The sequence below is a fragment of the Tympanuchus pallidicinctus genome, unplaced genomic scaffold (assembly GCF_026119805.1).
Source record: "Tympanuchus pallidicinctus isolate F22 unplaced genomic scaffold, pur_lepc_1.0 scaffold22, whole genome shotgun sequence".
In the NCBI taxonomy this organism is placed as follows: Eukaryota; Metazoa; Chordata; class Aves; order Galliformes; family Phasianidae; genus Tympanuchus; species Tympanuchus pallidicinctus.
In genome coordinates this window covers 2,170,781-2,191,487 of record NW_026294739.1, presented here as the reverse complement: position 1 = coordinate 2,191,487, position 20,707 = coordinate 2,170,781, and the positions used below count along the sequence as shown (strand labels likewise).

The 20,707-nt window shown below is 47.8% G+C and overlaps 1 protein-coding gene across 10 annotated transcripts in view; it reads left to right on the top strand.

Annotated features, from left to right (window-relative positions):
* Positions 1 to 20,707, top strand: part of DGKD (diacylglycerol kinase delta) — a 55,373-nt gene that overhangs the window by 336 nt on the left and 34,330 nt on the right. For 3 of the 10 annotated variants that reach the window (XR_008207854.1, XM_052687376.1, XM_052687375.1), the window contains exons 2-3: positions 11,490 to 11,600; positions 12,278 to 12,358. Coding sequence is in view for 6 of the 10 variants with exons in the window: in XM_052687376.1 (XP_052543336.1) it covers positions 11,490 to 11,600; positions 12,278 to 12,358 (192 nt within the window). In the remaining 4 variants the exon portion in view is untranslated. Of the gene's footprint in view, positions 1 to 493; positions 513 to 8,716; positions 8,736 to 8,816; positions 8,920 to 8,970; positions 9,069 to 11,489; positions 11,601 to 12,277; positions 12,359 to 16,720; positions 16,963 to 17,384; positions 17,404 to 19,334; positions 19,354 to 20,707 lie in introns of those variants that run through there. The other 7 variants (XM_052687382.1, XM_052687378.1, XM_052687377.1 and 4 more) reach the window with 7 other exon arrangements.

The window sequence follows — 20,707 nt, the reverse complement described above, 5'->3', positions numbered from 1 at the left end:
GACCGCCCCGCGCCGCCCCGAGGACCCGGACGCCGCCTCGGCCGCCCCGCCGCCCGTCACGGCTCCGAGGAGGACCTCCGCAGCCCGGCCCTCACGGACCCCGGCGGCCGCCCCTCCCCGCTCTCACCGCGGCCTCCCCGAGTCCTCCCTGCGGCGTCCTCCGAGCGCCCGTCGATCCCCTGAGGGATGGATCACCCTGAGGTGTTCCTGCGGGTGCCCTTACGACCCCCGGCTGCCCCTCAGTAGCCCAGCACAGAGCCCGCACCTTCCTCCGTTACGCTTTCTGCCCCTTCTGGCCCCGCTGGCTTTCTGTGAGTTGTCCCGTACCCACAGCTGTGTGCTCTGAAGGAAGGTGCAGCCCCTATGCTGTCCCCTGCGCTCGTGGCGTGCCTCCCCCTGCACGTTCTCATCTTTGTCTTTCCCCATCTTGTGCTCTACTCTCGTTCCTTTCTGTAGCCGTGTAGTGATGCTGCTTCACCTCCTGGCTGGACCGAGCGCTGGTCTCATGGCAGGTTTGTCTCACTTCCCAGCTTTTTCTGCCTCGCATCACCTCCCTGGTCAGGGAGCAGCCTTGTCCGCTCTCCTTAGCCCTGTAAGGCTTTATCCCTCTGCAGCCCGTTCTGGAACAGTTCTGCCCTTTTTAGGGGCGCTGACAGTATTTTGCTCTCTGGGAGGAACAGTAGTTGTAGTTTCTCTGCATTGTTAACATGAAAGAAGATGTGAAGTTTTCCTCCAGTCTTAGGCTGGGAACCACCCACAGGGAGTTGCCCTGGTCTGTACTATTTTTACTGTAGCTGCATGATTCCTCTTTGTAGCTGTTGAATCCCTGTGTAACCCTTGGATTTCATGGATGCATTTGTGTTTACAAACACCAGGTTAGTTACTGTCTGCTCTGGAGCTGGAGCTGTGTGGGTGCAGGAGGCTGCTTGGTGCTGCTGATGTTTATCTCGCATCTGTAGCAAAGGAGAGTGAATATCTCCATGTGATGCAGCGTCTGAGGTATATTCGTAGGGATTTTTTTTCTGCTGGCTGGTTTGCTCTAATTTAAAACACATATTGGCATTTACCATCTGGGGCAGGTGTCCCATGCCAGCAGGGAGGAAGGATGCCCATCTACCTTGTGCCCCTTACTGACCAGTGTGGTGTCTGTGGCTTTCTCAGAGCAGGAACTCGTGCTTCTGGCAGGCTGTTAAAGATGCTATGGCAAAAGATGCACTGGATTTTACTTTTGTTTTAATAAAGAAGAGCACATCCCCATCTTCTTACTTAATCATTGCCCTGTTTTACGTCACTTCCTGCGTCAGCATGGCTGGAAAGAGCCTAAATCAGCCACTTGAACTACGTGAACGTAAACATGCTAAGAACAAGGATTATAAACAGATATTATCTACAGCTGTTAAACTTCCCTCGTGTTAATCTGCAGACCTTCCACTAAACAGTGTCACATTTTCTAAGTTAGCCCAGGTACTATGATACCAGGGATGGATTTGTTCTGATGCTTGTTGATGGCTTTTTACGTCCTAAGTGCCTTTTCTGTGCTCTGCTGCATGTGGAGCTTTTCCTTGCCCTGAGGGCAGGGAGCAAAGACAACTTCTTGGGTACTCACCGCTCTGATGAGACCTTGAGGACGTCTCTTCCTTTTTAATGGCAGACCTCATTTTTAATTTGTCCACTGACTACTGTGAGCTGCAGGAGCTGTTGGACAGGTCTGTTAGTGACAGCAGGAGCTGCGGGCAGGCTTTTACTGTACCCTGAAGGTGTGAGTTGCATCTGAACACATCTGCTGCAGCTAGCTGAAGACCATGCCTGTGCATGCAGTTAAATCACAATAAAAGTTTACTGTTATCAGAACTGAGGCGTGAAACCTGCTGTAGCCATGAGTTGTTCTGAGTTTACTTGTCAGGGTTGGTTGCAAGCAGTCTGATCGTGCTTCCTTTGGTCTCGTCCTCTGCTTTCTCAAGAAAAAGTGTACAATACAGCTGCTTGCTAACAGGACCGTAGCACTTTGCTGAACTTGTTTGAGAGCCCAGGTGTGTTCTACTGAAATATGTTGGTGCAGCAATACAGCAAACCGTGTGGGTGTAGAGGTGCAGTGAGTGCTGAGCAGAGAATGGGGCAGCTCCTGGCTGATGTCTGGGGGCTGAGTGCTCCGGCCCTGGTGAAGTGTGGGGCAGGAGCAGGAAGCTCAGCGTTCAAAGTCAGGTGCTGTGCTTAATGAGCTGCTTTATTTTTAGCTAGAAAGAATTTTAGAGGAAGAGGAGAAGATGGGAAGTGCGTTATCAGCCTCGTCGTGATTATTCTGGAGACGGAAAAGAACACTGGTATGATAAGGTGTAGCTCACAGGGTGACTGCCATTGCGCTGGCTGCCGAAGAAGCAGGCAGCACAGAGTGCTTCATCAGCCATTTTGAGACCTGTCGGACTTGTACCAGCATTGTGGTGTTCCAGCCCCTCTCTCGGCGCCAGGCATGGCCTGCTGGAGCTGCAGGAGCTGCTGGGCAGCTGAAGAGCCTCCTGTGGTGGGAGGAGGTGAAATAAAACAGGGAAGGGTGCTACCTGTGGCATCAAAAGCCCCAAATCCCTGCTTGCAAGCATTGCTGGGGGATCAGCCAGCCCAGGGACTGTGTGGTCTTGGTGGTGAGCTAGCAAGGAGATGGAGCACCGTGGGCAGCAGTGGCCCTGGGAGGTGTGGCTGTGAATGGGGAGCGCTGCGCTCTGCAGGTCCGGCAGCGCCGTGCCCTTCCTCCTTTAGCACTTGATCTTTCATTGTGAGCCTCACATTATGAAGCTCAGCAAGCAGAGGAAGGATGGATAGGTCTTTTTTCTCATTCATCGGCGTGGTGTGATTTGGGCATGCAAGGTTTCGGTTTGTTTACCAGACAGGATTTCAGTGGCGTCCTTGGGTGGCATCAGGAGGAGCTTTTGTTTAGACTATCAGTCTGACTTCTGTTTGCTTTTATGAGGAACTTTTCCATAATTTTTTTTAGGGTTTATAACCATTTATCAGTACCTTGATCTTTTTAAGGCAAGTTTGCAGTATATATTTCAACAGAGTCGCAAACAGCGAGCAGCTCTCCAGGCTCACTTGGCTCTTGGAAGCTGTCGTGCTCTGGTAGCAGAGATGTCAGGTTCATTTATACTGAAAAGCAGGATAAATGAGCGGAGCTGTGCTCGCTGTGCCTGCTCTGCTGGGGCTCCAAACTCTGTGCCACACTGGCTGTTGTGTGGATGGATCTCTGTGCCAGGGCTCTCTGCTGAGCAGCTCTGATGTGTGGGCAACAAAATGCAGTGGGGGGGACAAAGTGTTTCCCCACCTTGGTGTGCAGGCTGAGCTGTGCTCTCAGACACAGCAGGCGCGTGAGCACCTGAAGGAAGCTCGCTTTTTTTCTCCTTGAGTGGCCTCATGGATAGGAATGTCCTCCTTCTAGGTGAAGAAGCGTTGTTCTTATTTCTGGAGGGCAAATATTTAAAGATTTGCTCAGATGAAATGAATTGGGAAACAGAGCCATTTGCTGGTTCTGCAGAAGCACTGAAATCAGTATTATGGTAAGAAATGATGCATTTCACTAGAGTGACAGTGTGAAAGAGATGTGCCACAAATGAGGAGGGCGTTTTCGGGGATTTATGGCTTAATTCACCTTCTGTCCGTGGCACAGGTGCGAGGGTACAGATGTCCTCAGGCTAACACCACCAGCAGGCTGCTTCCTCCCCTGGATGCTGAGAAGGGTGGGATTTGGAATGGTACACTGCTGTAAGAATGCCTGTGCCCCTTCATCTGTGCTACGCTTTGCATGCTCTTTGGGCTCCACTGCTTGGGAAACCTCCCAGCGCCACACTGCCATTGCTGCACTGTCAGTTTGCCTCGCTGCTGGAGATTTTTGGATGCCATGTGAAATCAACAGCTGTTACTTCCTTTCTAAAAACAAAACAAAGCACAAAACCACACGCGCTTGTAGCTTTTCTCCTTCTAACTATAGCTCAGGTTCCAGGAACTAAAGGGCTCACATAAAACCCTTGCGTGTTTTGAGAACATAGATTTACCAATGAGGCTGCATTGCACAAGCCGTGCTGTGAGGCGTGTGGCTGTTCCTTCAAACAAAATTAGAGACAAAATAAGTATTTTTTATTGCAAGGATTTTGACTTTCATAGAATCACAGAACGGCCTGGGTTGCAAAGGAGCACAGTGCTCATCCAGTTCCAACCCCCTGCTGTGTGCAGGTCACCAACCAGCAGCCCAGGCTGCCCAGAGCCACATCCAGCCTGGCCTTGAATGCCTGCAGGGATGGGGCATCCACAGCCTCCTTGGGCAACCTGTGCCAGTGCCTCACCACCCTCTGGCTGAAAAACTTCCTCCTCATATCCAACCTAAACCTCCCCTGTCTCAGTTTAACACCATTCCGCTTTGTCCCTATGTGGTTCTGCTTGTGCTAAGAATGGCTGCAGCTGTCTCCTGATGGAGGAGGTGGCCCTGCAGGCTCAGTGTGAGCTCCATGCACCCACATGCTGTGGCTGTGCTGCCTGCCTGCGACAGCAGTGCACACGGGGGGACCTGCCTGACTGTGCTGGTGATTGGCTAGTGTGCCAACAGGCCTTTTGGTTTTGGGGGAAATCTTCTCTTTTCGTTGCAGCTGGACGAGCTTTACATCTGCTAACTATTTTCATGTTGTGGTTTGCTTTTTTTTTTTTTTTTTTTTTTTTTTTTTTTTTTTTTTAATAAAAAGGGAACACCATCTTGGCTGCATAATATTTGCATCAGGCACATTGTATTTGAGTCTCGTGAGTTCCGATCAGTTCAGCCATGTCACGTTCTGATGGGGAGTGGTGACACCATCTCCGTTTCCCCCACACAGAGTGGGTGCATGCACCTTACAGGAAAGGCAGTGGGGCAGCTCTGCACCCTGACGCACACCGCTGGCCCTCGAGAGAAATGAGAAAGATCTATTCTGAGCTTTTATTAAAAATCAGCCTTCTTGGAATGCGTGCCAGAGCCTTCTCCTCTGCTCAGCTCAGAGTTAAAGCGGTGTTCGCAGGGCTGCACCCCTCTCCCTTGTTGTTGCTGGTGCTCATTGTGGTGTCTTGGCATGGTCGAAGGTATCTGCAGGACGTTAAAACAGGGAAAGTGGAAAAACAAATGGAAAACTTTGGAGTATCCTTTAAAAGCTATGTTGGATGGATGAGGGAAAAAAAACTTAAAAGCATAGGTTGTTTAATACATAAATATGGAAAATCTGATAGCGACAGTTGTTACAGATGAGATGAAAATAAATCCTGTGATACCCTAAGTATTAATGAAGTGGCTGGGGGCCAAGAGCTGCTCTCTGCTCTTAGCGGCGCAGTCCTCCTGGAAGTCCAGTTGGAATGGAAGGTGCAGAGTCTGGCCCTGCTCTGCCAGCACTGCCCTGCTGTGGGCACATGGGGGCTGCTCCAGTGCATCCCCGTGCTGGGATTTGGTCCTCGTCCTCCAGGTAAGGCTTTTGCTTTCTCACACCCTGCACTTCCCAGACCTGTCCTTTCTGCTGCCTTTTCCTTCCTCGCCGGCCTGCAGGGTGAGAAGGACGGGATGGCAATGTGGGGAGGGATGTAGTTCTGTATGTGTCATTTAAGAGGGCAAAAAAAGCTGGCAGCGTATTTTTTATATTCGTCCTTCAGTGTACGAAGGTCATGTTTAATCAGTACCCCTTAAAATTGTATCCTGTTCCAAAGTTTTCAGGTAACTTTTAAACCTGTTGCTTTTCCTTGCTGTGGTTATCTCTGCTCATAGATTGGAGCGCTTACAGAGGAGAACTGTTCACAGTAGCAGCAGCTGGAACATGGCATTGAAAGGAGCTGCTTCAAAGACTGTTCCGTGTCCACCAGCTGCAGAGCTAACTGGTGAAGAACGAGGTGTTTGAGCCTTTTGTTTGCCAGTGCCATGCTGGTTCTAACTGCAGCCTGCCTGATTACAGGCTCCTGTTTTTCACTCATGATTCCAAGAATTATGCTGCATTTCTGGTGCCAGCGCCGGTCAGCATCACCTCCAGGGATGGGGCATCTCCTGCTCCTGCATGGTTGTGCTGAGGTCTGTGCTGCAGCCTGGCATGGGGCTTCCCAGTGAATAGCACGCAGGTTACTAAAGCACAGAGGTACTGAGTGGTGTGTGCTGGGGGCCCAGGCAGCCCCTCATCAACATGAGCGTGGCTTCTGTCACTGCACAACAGGCTCCCAGCCCTCACTTCTGTTTTTGCATGTGATCCTTGTGCCTGACCTCTAATTTTCTTTTTTTTTTTTCCCTTTTTCTGAAGTGTTTTTGTTGCAATGAGTGCACCTACTATCTTGTCCTTTGCATAAGAAGTGGTAGTACGCTTTTCACTTGTGCAAGATCCGGTGCCTTTAATGCAGAATTGACAAGCAGGACTGAGCACCCTTTTAGTGCTTGTGCTGGGCTGCAGATCTTTGTGTCCCATACTCAGAATTGCTTTACTGAACCAGATTTCCCCCCCTGTGCTTCCTGGAGTTAATTTCCAGGGTGTGACCACTGTCTGCTGGAAGGATGTTGCTCTCGGATTAGCTTGTTAACCCCCAGCCTTTTGACCTCTCATGTCTTATTCTTCGGGCTTGGTTAGATTTATTCTCACAGCCACTTTGTTGGATTTTCTGTATTTGTACATGATTACCTGTTCTGTATTGATGACCCCAGGGAGCCTTATAGGACTGTCCACTCTGGATCCGTGCTTGCCTCGGCACACCAGGAGCACCTTGGTGGGGCTGAAGTGCCCCACTTGCCCAGAGCTGATGCATGGTCCTTTGGTGGGTGTATGCAGAGTGAGCCTGTTAGCTCTGCACATGCCTGGTTATTTAGCTCTCTCCTTCCTGTGCTCTGCTTCTTTAGCTTGCTATTTGTTTTTTGGCATCAGCATCCAGCTCGTGGTTCTGCAGGGTACACAAATAAAAACAATCTGCATCCCACGGTTTTTAATGCTCTGAAGACATATGGCCAACAGAGCAATCCAGATGCTGAAGACTTTGGTATGTAGGATTCTTGCTGCTTAGATAGCTTTGAATGTACTCTCGTGCAGTTATTTTCTGCCCTTCAGGTACTTATTGCATTGATCAGATCCTCTCTCAGCCTTCTCCAGGCTCAGCAATCCCAGGTCTCTCAGCCTTCCCTCGCAAGGGAGATGCTCCAGGCCCTGACCATCTTTGTGACCCTCTGCATTTCCCCGTCCCTCTGGATCTATGGAGCCTGGACCATATGCTGCCCTGAGCAGCTGCCCCTGAGAACATGCCATGATCCCACTGTGCAGTCAACTGCACTGTGCTGCTGGGCCTGAGCAGGGCTGGGGTTGTTGGGGTGTGCCAGGAGCCTGCCAGTGACTGGAGGCTCAGGCCTATGGGGGGGCTGCGCCTCCGCTTGGCAATGTGGGCATACTGTGTGCAGGAGGAACAGGAGTAACCCAGCGAGCAGCTGAGGCACGATGTGATTGCTGTTTGTACTAGAACTACTCGTGTTATTGGGGTAAGAAACATTTCATCTGTGTAGGCTGGCTCTGGGACCTCTGATGTGGGCTATGGGTTGCAGAGGCACCTCAAACAAGCAATACTGCAAGAAACAAAAGCGTGTCTGACTGGCTCTGTGCATTCCTACTGCTCGTCTCTTGCTTTGCAGGGCCGTATGAGGACAAACTGGGCCCTGGAGCCCTCTGAAACCATCCCCACAAGGGCAGTGGCAAAGCTGCTGTGTTGTGAGCTCGGGCTAGGCCACACCTCTGCGCCCGTTTTGGCAGGACAGATCTGAGGACATCCTATTTCTCTTGTTTATGTGGGGGTCAGTGATATGGGGGCAGGGGTTGTGCTGCTTGTGGTGGGATGAATTTTTGCCTGCAGGAAGTTGCTTTTCTTCAAGGCCGCTGATAAATAATGAAATGCCAGAAATTTCTTAGGCCTTCCAGCTGTCAGGTCGTGTTCTTTGCAGAGATGCTGAAGACCCTGCCCTGTGCACTGATTGTTGCTTTACATTTGTGTAACAATCTTTTTCATGCCATCCTCTGCTGTGACGAATGGGTCACTGGTGAAGCCAGCAGCACATCACTGCAGTTGCTCCAGGGAGGCGTGCATTTGTCACAGTGTTGTCCACCATGGCACACCACGGGACACCAGGGAGAGACATGCAGCTGCATGGCAGCAACGCTACCAGGGGGCCCTACGTTCATCCTGATGGAATGGGCTCCTGCTCCCACCTCATCATGATTCAGAGCAGTAGCTTTTCCCATAGATTCCGACTGAAATGGACATTAAAAATGGCTTCAATTCTTTTTTCTCCTATATGGAATAAGTAATTCTGTTGTAGTCTCAGTGAGCTGCGTGGCTCCTAGTCTGATCAAAGGAGATCTTCAGATAAGTGTTGCAGCGGGGCTGTGAGCAGCAGCAGCTCTCTCTCCCCCCTTTCATTTCAGCCATCGCCCCGCTGCCAGGCCCTCTCCCCAGCTCATTCTGTTCAGCCGCATTCCTCTGCAAGCAGCAAGTCCTTTGGCTGTAAAATTAGAACAGAGGAGGAGAAAGGCAGCGATGTCTGAATCATTTCATAAAGTCATCTTGATCTTATCTCCAGCCCTTTCCGCCCAAACCCACCAAACTCTTAGCGAGCGACGTGCCTATAAATAGAAGAGCAGCTCGTGCGAAGCTGGGCAGCTCGGAACCCAGGCTGTATCTGAGCAGCGTGTGTGAGAGCCGCTGCTCACCGGCCTTTCATGTCTGAGGTATGCAGCAGGGAGGTTTGCTATAGATAGCGGCTGAGCAGTGACACGCACCGCTGGTTAGGGAGGGGCACAGTGACCTCCGGAATTGTTGCCTTTTGGTTGGAGAAAAAAAAAAAAAAAAAGAGAAAAAAAAGAGAGGATGCTGTTTAAATGAGGCATGGAGGAATGCACGGCTTGTGCAGAGGTGAGTGAGCCCTGCAGCTGGAGGAGCAGCAGCATCGGGAGCCCAGGGCACACTGCACTGCGCGTCGCAGATCTGCTGGGCCGGGCAGGAGCGTGGGGTTCTGGCTGACCCCAGTGCAAGAATGTCTGTGAATAAGCAGAGCAGCAAAGGTCTGACATCTCCTCTTGCAAGCTGCTATTTTTGCTCACGCTGCTGGCTGAGTTGCTATCTTCTGGCTTTGCATCCTGGGAGTCTTCCCCATTCCTTTCTGCCTTCAGTTCAGGGCTTTGCAGAACTCAGTGGCTGCTTTCTCTGTCTCTTTTTTTTAACGATATGTGCTTTGGCCAAGAAATGCAAAAAGATCCCTCCATGTTTACGTTTTAATCTGGAATGATCTCTTGCCATTTTTCTGTTCCCTTCCCTGTAGCCGTAAGGCTGAGGCAAACTGCGGAGTGCGGTATGTGTAACAGAGCAGTCAGGTGCAGTTGCTCTGTCTCTGAGCCGGGCGCTGGAGGCTCAGGAGCTCACCTGCAGTACATGTACACCATGCAGTACATGTGCAGCTGGGCAGTGCTGATGTCCTGCATGGCAGATGAGGGCATGGGGAGTGCGAATGACTTGTGGGGTATCTTGTGAAAAGTCCCTGGGGTGAACCCGACCTGTGTCGGTTTCTTAGTTCTGGTCTGGTCAGCGTCCTTGCAGTGAGGGTGCTGTTGGGTCAGCCTTTGATTTCCGTTTTCTGTTATGCTGATGCTTCAGATTAAGATCGTGGCTGAGCTTCTGACTCTCTGCACAGTAATATGGAGCCCCAAGTTAGCTTAAAATCTTGGTTCTGAGTATCTCTGCAGAGCTTTTAACTTTGAACACTAAAGGCATTGCCAGATGCCTTACGGTTGCGTGCAGCGTGTTCCCACAGCCCTATCCCTGCAGTACCAGTGACAGCAGGAGCAGAGCGCCCTTTGGAGGTGCAGGAGCATGTGTGGGAGACGTGAGCTCAGCCTTTGCTTGTGCATTTTGCTATCTCTCTGCTCTTGCTTCCAGCCCAGTGCAGGAGGGCAGTGGAGGCTGCTGAGCCCAGCATCCCACAGAACCCGCTCCCCTCCAGCCCGTGCTGCAGGCCCTGCAATCAGGGGACAGCCCCGTTCAGCAGCAGAGCAGTCGTGTCGGCAGGCGGATGTTTCTCCTTAGAGTCAGCACTTTCTTCCAAGTGCTTTTTGAGGAAACTCTGAGTTTGGCAAGGGCCGGTGCGTGTGGAAAGTATTAAAATTTGCAGCTGTTTCAAAAAGGAAAGACCCACATTAGAAATATATATAGCATTTTAAAAGCAAGTTTAGTGCCCTGGAAAGGATTTCTATAACAGTGTAAACCCTTTGGATCAGCGAGAGTATTTATTTTGTGCTCTGTAGTAGCCTGGCAGTGGACGTGCAGTGCTGTGTGGTGAATTAATTGTTGCTCATCGGTTGACCTAACTGTGTGACAAACCTGAGCTGGTTAGAGACCTCGGGTTTGTTGGAATGGTGTAATTTTCCTGGCATCAAGATACAGAATAACCTGTCTTACAAGATTGCTGGACCATTTGTTTCCTGCGCTCTGACTGGGTGCTTATCACATTCAGCTCTCTCAGATTGAAGTGGGTTCCAGGGGCTGTTTCTTGGGGAGGGAGGTGGGTTCTCATGGTGCCACACAGCACTGAGGCAGGACCTCCCATCAGTAACTTAGGGCTGAACCCTCAGCTCTGGCTTTTCTGCTCGTTGCCTCTCCAAGCTGCAGTTTTTGAGGCTGGTTGGTTGTAACTGTTGGTATTCCAAGTGTGTCCTCAGCAAATGAATCAGATGTATTCGACAAAGTAGAATGAAGTGCATGTGGATTAAATACTTATCCCCATGTATGTGTAGTATGTGAGTGAGCATATGGGACTGTGCATGCTGGTATGACAATCTAGTTATAAAGCAATAAAAAAAGAAAAGGGGGGAAAAAAAAAGCCATGTGCGTAGACAATTTTGGCACTGCAGCCCTGGGAAATGGCAGGCGGCCAGAGTGTGCTGAGGCAGAGCCAAGGCTGTCTGAAGAACACCAAGCACTGAGGTTGGATGCAGCTCCTTCGCTCCAGTTTCACTCCATCCTGTGTGCCTGCAGCTTGCCAGCTTCTGGCCAGGTAGATGCAGATGATATCACAAAGCAGAACTGGAGACAGGGGCAGAAATGCCGTGCTTGTAATGAAATATCAATTAGATGAAAGGCACGATTGCCTGCACCTGAAATCTGACCTCAGTGCGTTTAACTGTTATGGGCCCCGAGTCATTGTTAGACTTTGCAATGCTAGTTCAGTCATAAGTGACTTATCTGTGTTGGTACAGTGATAGTGCTAGAGACAAAGATCAGGCCCCACCCCGTGTGGGTTATGTGTTGGGATGGTTTGATCTTGATCGGCTCCTCTTGTTTATATGAATGAATTTGTTAGTCACTTCCAGCAGGGGGCACTCAGATCATTGGTCTCAAGCTGCAGTCGCTGTTGGTATGTATGGGGAGAATGTAAAAACTTCTGGAAAGTAAAATGTGGGCTTCACCTCTGTCCTCTTCTTGTTTTGTAGACTGTCATCAAAGAGGGGATGCTGATGAAACAGACCAGCTCCTTCCAGCGCTGGAAGAGACGATACTTTAAGCTGCGAGGGCGAACGCTCTACTATGCAAAGACTGCTAAGGTAAGGTGTTGAAAATACATTTTGTTCCACGGGAAGAAAGTCAGTGTATGAGTCTGGGAGGTGGACCATGAGAAGAGGTCATGTGCCCTGAAAGCACCTGTCTTCAGGTTTGCAGCTGCTGGAAGCTCGCTGTGTTTCACCTCAGACTTTGACCTCCCAGAGGTTTTTTAAGTAAAGCATCACGTAGGCTTGCAATACCTTTTTTTCCCACTTAGCGCATTTTATTGGGAAATGGTCAGAAAATCTATAGAAAATGAAGTAGGAGGGAGAGGACATGAATGAAAGGAGGAAATGAAGGGGACAAGGAAGGCAAGAACTTATCATACAATCAGAGGGCAGCCATGCATCTGCTTTAATACATTTAGTACATTGATAGTTCTCTAGACACTGTTCTGACTCCTTTCACTAGAATTAAGCCTACAATGTTTTTTTGGTTTATTTACTTAATTTTTCTATGTAGTCCCCTAATAAAAATCAAGTCACTGGTTTCATTGACTGAAGACAGGCATATGTGAGCACTGCTGTATGGAGCCAGGATTCTGGGTCCCTGTGCTGCTTGTACTGCACCTTCTCTTTAAATCATGCAAGGCTCTGATGGAGTGTACTAGGCAGACATACAGTCTGTTGCTTAGATTGGATTCACTGATTCATTGAGGGTTTCAATTTTTTCTTTCCAGTCCATTATTTTTGATGAGGTGGATCTGACAGATGCCAGTGTGGCAGAATCCAGCACTAAGAACGTCAACAACAGCTTCACAGTAAGATTGTCACATTATTTTCCATTCTTCTTACATCTTTCAGTCACTTTCACTCTCATTTGCACAGTTTAAAAACATCTGAACAAACTTTGCTTTTGCATTCAAGCTCTTACCTGTACGCTAGGAGGGTTTGATAGAATCCATATACACTGTGGGACAGAAAAATGTGTTATGCTGAGGGAGTTCAGGGTGGGGGGGGATGTTTATACTGGAAGTTTTGCTTAAGAATTTTTTCCCTTCAGCTCTGAAAATATGTGAACTTTTTTCGCTGACTTTATTAGTGTGTGGATGTATGTGTGTTTATACATGCAAGCTACATACACAGAAAAGCAAAAAGAGGAACAGAGAAAGAGGTTGTATAGAGATGAACACACAGCCTCCCGTGGATTCACGAAAGAGGAGGAAGTGGAGAAAGGAAGCAACATTGGTCTAAGGCAACATGAAGGATGGAGCAATGCAGGTGGACAGTGAAACTGATCCTGCTGGTGACCAAGACTGAGCAGTGTGTCTTGCTCTGCAAAAGTGACCCACAACTTTAAACTGACATGTGTAACAAAGGGTATTTCCATCATGCAGCTGTAACTTTTTGCTTTGTTGTACCTGGGCAAAGTAGCTATGGTGCCATCTGTAGATTAAATACGTTTGAAACACTTTATGCATCAGTAATTGGACAAGTGCCTATCTGCATCTGACAGTAAAGACTGAACAGGTGTCAGTGCATGTGCACAGAGAGAAGGCTCCTGCAGCAATTTCTGTAGGAGATATGTTTTCAAGAACATGAAGTTATTTTCTGTAGGGTCTTGCTTCACTTTTGTCATATGTAAGATAAGACTGATTTTTCAGATGACGAAAAATGTTCTTTTGCTTATTACTTGAGAGAGAGGTAATCTCTGGCAGAAGCACTGGATTTATGCACAGGAAGAAATACTGTGTTTGTGCTCTCAAATTGTCCCCTTCTGAGTCCAGAAGTGAGGAGTAACTTCCATAACTAAGCGTCACTATCTGCCAGTTCCTGCCTTTCCTAAGGGGTAAAGAGTTCAAAGATTATTTGAATGTTCAAGCAGCAGAGAGAGTTTGCACTGTTTCCAGCTGATCACTGTATCATGGGTGCTCAGCTGAACTACAGGAAAAAGTCTCTTCTCTCTTCATGTCTTTCTGTTCTGTCTACCATGCCTTTCAGTGAACCTTGACTGCAGTTTACCATGAGCTATAAAAATGCTTGGAAAATCAGAAGGTTACTGCTATTGATCTGCCACATCGCTGCGTTGGATTCCATGCAGTCCTGCAATTTTCTCTTGGGCTGTTTTTTTGTTGTTGTTTTACTGTTTTTTGTTTTGTTTTGAGAGCACTCTGTTTCCCTCCCATACCTTCCCAGCTTAGTTCATTTCTAAAACATAGAGTTCTTGGCATTTTCTTTCCTGTTTCAGATCAGTGGGACTCACTGATGAGGTTTTGCCCTGAAGTGGAAACATCAAACAGTCAGTGCTGTAAAACAGAAACAGTTACTTTGGAGTTGGACATGTTTTAGTTGCCTTTCTTTTTCTTCAAGGGAGACTGGTAGTTTTGGATTTAGGAAAAACTGATTTATTTGTGAGTAAACTAATCTGCTGTCCATGCATCTTAAGGCAGAGGTTCTACCAAGCAGGAAGTATCTGATTAGTTCCTAAGGTGGAATAAGCTCACAGTGGGTATTGCCTGCTTGTTCTGTATCTGTTGTTCTGCTTACCTTTCCTTTACCTAAAACAATTACATAAATGCTTTGGATCTCCAAACTGTGCTTTTGTTGTTGGAATCTCATTGCTACTACTTGTTCTTTTTTCAGTCTCTTGGACTTTTCTTGGTCTTGATTCTACTTTAAATGGAAAGATACAAGTGAAGGCATTGGAGAGTAGATCAGCTCTGTGTGAGAGCTGCATGAGTGACGTTCCTCATTCAACAAAGAATACAGTTAAAAAATAAAGTTGCTAGTAAACTTTCTACATAGGAGTGCTGGCAGCCAGCAGGTGAGAGAGAAAAGTGAGTATTAAGATGCAGACCTCTTCCTTTAAAAAGGAGAGCATATGATACGGGTTCTGCTGTTGTTTACTTGGTCGATCTTTCAGTGTTTATATCCTGTTTGCACAGGCTGTAGTCACGACAGTTTTCAGGACTGCTACCCAAAGTGAATGGATGCATGACCATAAGATGTTGTGGGAACATGTGCTTAAGAGCATCTCTGAGTATAAGATGTTATGCAGCTGCGTCCCTTGAGAGGTGTAAGGAAAAGCTTTATATGTAGCTATTGTTCCTTTAGGTCAGGCACAGTAGCTGCAGTTATTTAGCAGGAAGCTTCTAGGAACAAATCGTATAGCAGCCCCACAGCAGGCTTCCCTTCTCAGGAGGATTGTAGATGCAGTATTTGCTTGTTCTGTCACATCTCTGTCATTATAAGACAGAATTAAATCTTTGTGGATGTCTGGGCTCTACGTGACTGGTTCTTTCCATGTACAATCCCACAGTACCTGCTGTACAGCTCTCACCAGAGGATTTTGCTACAACTGCTATCTTCCACAATGCCTCAGAGTGAATCTGCTGTGGTGCTACCCAGGGATAACCTTGGCATGCACTCTCAGCTTTGTGCAGGCATAGCAGCAGTCTTCCTGGTGAACTTTTGAGCAAATGGTCACTTCTAGCTGGTTCGCATGATGCACCAGATGTAGTTTTCTCTGTGCAGCACTTGGCTGCAATGGTTACTGATATTCTAGACACTTAAGGGTGATTGCCACTTTGCAGAGCTGAAAATAAGTGCAGTGCAGTATTTTGCAGTGCTAAAACTATTCAGTCGTTCGTCTGAACCTCCAGACACCATTTCTTCATACTGAGAACAGAAAAGAGCTCTGTTTTTGTTAGACCAACATTATAAAACTTCTTTGCATTCTGTGAGGACCTTCAGTAATGGCCAGACACAGTGAGGCTGGGAGTTCTCCGTGCCTTTGGTTTCATGCAGAAAGCAGAGCTTCTCATCTGCAGTGTGGTGGGACACACTGATTTAAAACATGTTCTCCTGAGGGAATGCAAAGCCTTCCTTATTACTCCCGGAAGAGTTCGGCGTATTGCCCTGGCACTTCAGACACATTTATTTCAAAGAGAGTGGTCAGCTTTCATCCTGAATGCTAACCATCAGTGTATGCCTCCGCTTGTATGCCTTGTGAAATGGAGGTCAGCAGCCTGAGTGGGTGAGCTCAACGCCTGACACTAACTTCTGAGCAGAGCTTGCCCAGCCATATCCTCAGAGCTTCTTGGGAGCTCTAGGAAGCAGATGACTTGGGATCACAGTGGCGTGCTGAGTCTTTCCTCTGAGATGTCAGCTGTTTCCATGAACTGTTTTTAATCGCATGGTGTAGTTTCACAGTGACTTGATGTTTTGTTTGCAGGTGCTCCAGGAGCATGAAAACAAAATACCTCTGAGGATGAATTCTACACTTTGAACCCACTATAACTTTTTCTCTAGGTGATGACAAGAAACCTTTCTTTTGGAGGTACTTTTCTCCAAATGACTGCTTTACCTGTGTCATGGGCCTGAACTATCTAGCACCCCCGTTCTCTGATACAAAGCCCATAAAATGTGGGTGAGACAGACTGCTTTATTGTATGTTGCCCAAGCTGGCATTTTGCCACCGTAGCTCGAGAGCCTTGGAAAGGACTTAGGGCCACCTCCATAAGCCCACTTCTGTAAATCTTTCTGTGGTGAACAAATCCTTACTTCTCAGGTTGGTGTGTTGGCTGAGGATCTGCTCTTTTCTAGAAGGTGCCAAATGAATGGGTCCTGCGGCTTCCAATGTGATGAGCAAAGCTGATGGAATGAGTTCTTATCAGTTCATTCACCCTTGTCTTGAGCAGGATTTATGTGTAACTGAAAGGAGAAAAAAATCTAGTATATGTAATAATAATAGTAATAAAACACTTATAAACAGGAGGTACCTAGGAAGAGCCCTTAAATCTTTTCAGGTTCATCTGTTTTGTTTTCATGTAATTTGATGTGGTGCTTTTGTGTTTTCTACTTAGCATTTGCAAATGGCGGTGTGGACTTTCACCCTCACTCATGTATCACTTTTTACATGGGTTTCAACTTGCACTTTCCAGCCTGTCTTATTCAGTGCTTTGAGATCCCACCCGAGAGAGCTCTGTGGAGAGAGACGTGGGTCGTTTGATTTCTTCCAGAAGTTAAGATTGGACGCAGCAAATCATTAAGCACAGGAGTCATGCTGTTGACCCTTCCTACATAAGTTAAAGTTTCTTCTGTGGAAGAGGTGGAGCTTGAACTCCTGTGCTCCTGCAAAGCCTTTTCTATTGGAAAGTACCTCTCAGCTCAGCTACAGACAGGAAGCAGCGTATTATTACAGTCAGCGCCTGCCCCTCTGCCTTGCTGCCAGCAGAAGGAGACTTATCCCAGCTCCTCCTTAAGCAGACAGCTAATAAGCTCTTGGCAAGTGGAACACAGCTCGGTCAGGCTGACCACAGAGGGGACTAATCCTGTCCATCGCATGTCAAGCCATCTGGTTAGTCGTCTTCCTGAGGAGTAGGCTGCTCCGGACACTAGTTCAGAGGACGATTGAACATTAAAGGTAAGAGCAGGAGTCTAGAGTTTTCTGGATAGAGCACTGAGAAAAATAGCACCTGTTCCAGCATCAAAGATGATCAGGAGCTCAGGTTCTTTGGATTAAGTGTGTGGCGCACTCCCACTGTTTGGTGATCTCTCCTGTCTGGACTACATACTGAAGTTCTCCAGAACTGGTGTAAAGGGAAATGCGTCTGCAGTGTTGGAAACACTGCACCTATCAGTTAAGAAATGCTGTTTATTAACTGATGATTCACCCTAACCAATGTCAAAGGAGAGAGGAAATGCTGAGATTAACGCAGTACCTCTTCTTCAGAGCATTCGTATGACTGGAGACAGAGAGGGCTGTGGCAAGTTGAGGAGCAGAGGCTGCTGGTGCTCCCGTAAGCACACTGTCACCTCGGAGGAGCAGTGTAGGTATCATTCTCCAGCTGGATGGAAGCCTGAGGTGTGCTGCAACTTTTATTATTGCCAGTTTGTTACATAGAAATGACTTTATTCAGCAGCAAAGATTCTGGATCTTGTCTTGTGAAGTTCTGTGTGAGTGACTGTTCTCTTTCAGACTGTATGCTTTTACTGTATTGTTTCAGGACTTGTTGATGTTGTGGAGAAAGAGTGTAAATCTTCAGGTGAGGGTAATTAACCTGTCCTAAAAACTCAGGGCAAAGTGCTGGAGTTGAACGAAATACAGAAGTGCTGAAGGTGTACCCTTCTGGGGAGAGCAGATTTGTTTTACAATGAAGTGAGAGTACCTTTGTCTCTCCTGTGATTTTGTCTCAAATCAAATTGTTCATGTTAGTGCTTTTAATGAAGTATTCTCTGCAGAACTGGGTGCTGAAGGAGTGGATAGAGCTGTTGAAGCTGCCTGTCAGACAGCACGTGTTGAGTTCAGGAGCTGTGTGCCTGTATAGCACAGAACTTGAAGCAGAGGAACTTGAAACCAGATGAGCTAGAAACAGGAAGAACCTGGATCAGAGGTTACTTGTGCTGGTTTGAAATACAAGCTTTGAGAAAGAGCATGTGACTTTTTTAAGGAGAAAGAACACAAGAACTTCTGTTGCTGCTTGCAGAAGGTCAGGCTTGAACTTGAAGCTTGGACTCATAGGGATCAGGGAATTCTATATGGTTTGGCACATGCTCAGGTTCCCCAAACTGCCCTATATTACCTCAACACTTTGAAAAAGATGGGCCTTAGATGTACCCTGTAGAGAGTAACTGGACTTCTAGCTTTGCTGCTACATCTTCCTCCCCAGCATGGGATGAGAGACCTAGAGAGTAGATGTCCACTCTCAGAAGCGGGCAGAAAGACTTCCTGATAACGGGACGTGCTTAGTTACACCAGGCTGTCACCAGGTGTCCTGGGGGAGGTGGTTCCCCACCCCTCTCCTTCTTACGCAGGCTTGGATTGCCTTGGTAAGGTTTGGAGAAGAGAAAGATGAGGGAAGAAGGTTTTTCCCTCCTCTCTTTAAACTGTCTTTTCTAAATTGGAAAAAATTACAGTGCCCGCTGGCAAGTCAGCCTTTGCTGGGGGTTGTTGTCTGTTCCACACCCATGTGTGCACACATTCAGAAATCGTACGCTCTCTGCTAGTGCACTTCATCTGTTTATATTGGCAGCTGTCAGAATTTCCTTTACAAGCAACTGAAATATGACTGGAGCCGTGCATTGCCGTGCCTGGGATCGCTCTGCTTTTTTTCCCCCCCCTCCTTTCATTAAGTGCAGTTCAGTCCCCATTTCCTATCAGAACCACTGCAATTTCAACATACTTTGCTATTTTAGTCGTTTGTAATCCAGACTTCAGAACAGTTTTTTCGGCTTGAGAAAAAGCCCTTTGGTAAACAGACCCTTCTGAGTCACTGTTAGTCAGTGAAAATAGTCATATAAAATCCTTTCATGTCAAGGATTCTTAGAACTCCTAATCCAGCCTCCTGCAGGAACTGGTCATTAGGCTGCTCACACTGGAGAGACAGCAGTTCTGCAGAAAAACACATCTGAGGGAGGACACATCGGAAGGAGAGTCAGAGAGTCTGGAAGAAGTTGCTCTGGGTGGGGAGATCTGGTGATTGCTGTCTGTTACTGAATGGCTCAGCAATCTGCTAGAAAGTGTTGAGAGAGAAGAAGCTGCTGCAAGTGAAAGAGGTCAGACTGAGAGCTATGAACTTTGCTGTGAGATGGGATAGATAGAGGGCTGGAAAGTGAAGGAGGCTGCTTGTGAAGAGCTGTTCCTTGGAGGGAAGTTCACTGCTCTGAAGTTAATGCCTGTTACTGCCCATGTGCCTGAGCACTGGGAGCAGGTATTTGATAGCCTGTTTGCTCTGTGTAACCTTTGTGCCGCGGCTGGGGTTTTCTCTGGTTCCCTGAACAAGCCTGCAGATTCCAGCACTTTCTCCCCTTGCAGGTGAGGACATAGGCAGAAAAACTGGCACACCAGAGGTCACTTGGGTGTGTGGTGGGTGTGTTTTTACATGCTGTAGAAGAAAGACTTCTTGCTGCATGCATCCTGCTCTGTTGTGATGGGGAAGGAAAGGCTTGTGAGTTATCACAGAAGGAGCTCTGTCTGGTTGCTGTGCCTGCAGTGCTTCCACCTTTGTTGTGCATGTAAGAGAACGTGGGGTGGTGAACCCAGGGTGCAGAGCTGCTGCCTTTCTCAGGCTGCTGAAGACAATTCCTCTCCTTCTGTGCTAGCTACCAGCCTGTTCATCTCAGCAGAGGTTTGGGGTTTTGAGGAGCTGCTAACAATAGGCTGTCAGTAACAGGTCATTTTCCAGCCGTATGTAGGTCTTCTGTTGCTCAATACTGTGATTTACTGGCTGCTAGCCTTGATGTGTGTGAGACCACTGAGCCAGCAGCTGTACCACTGGGGAGCACTGACCTGCCCCTCTGTTCCTCATGTCTTTGCTCCTGTGTGAACAAACAGGAAAGTTTCTCTACAATATCCTTCTGAAGTGCACTGCTGTCTTTGAGCAACATGGCTGTGTTTGGGAACTGTTCCTGGTGGGACTACATCTTTTGGAAGCAGATAAAGATAAGGCTGCATGTGTACATCTGCTTCATGAGGAGGAGAGCAGGGGAGGATTGGAGCTGGCACTTGGTGCTGGGATGCTTTGGCACTTGGCATGGCAGCCCTTCCCAGTTGGTGCTTTGTCATCCATGTAGATCTCTTGTGATAAGTATGCACAGACTACCAGGATTGTCTGCATTTTATACCTGCTATCAGTGACAGTGTTCTTCTTGCATAATGTAAATTTTGACAGCCACTAAGTGTTTCCAGAAGTCCTGAAATCTCCGTCTGCCTGTGCTCCTCTCACCAATTGCCAAGAGCAGGAATGTGCCTTGTTTAGGAACAGCAGAGTTTCCAGAAGCATGTAGGAATGTGACCCTGGTATGAGAGATGATCATTTTCCCAGGGAACTTGCTGTCTGGTCTGCTTTCCCACTGCTGCTATGATAGATAGGGACTGGGAGAAAACACAGACAGAGGGTCAGCATGAGCTGGGCTTTATCTGCAGGCACAGCACAGCAGCAGGACAGGCCATTGGCAGTGCTTGGAGAAGGTGGCTTTACAGCATGCAGCCACCTGGCAGGTGAAGTCCATACTGCAAGAAATGAATCTAATAATGCAAAAAAAAAAAAAAAATCCACTCCTGAAGTGTTTTAGTACAATTCTTTCCCCTTCAGGGTAGCATCCAGGTTTATACATGTTCAGGTGTGCTTTGATGTTTGTAAATATGTTGTGATTCTTAGGTCTAGGAA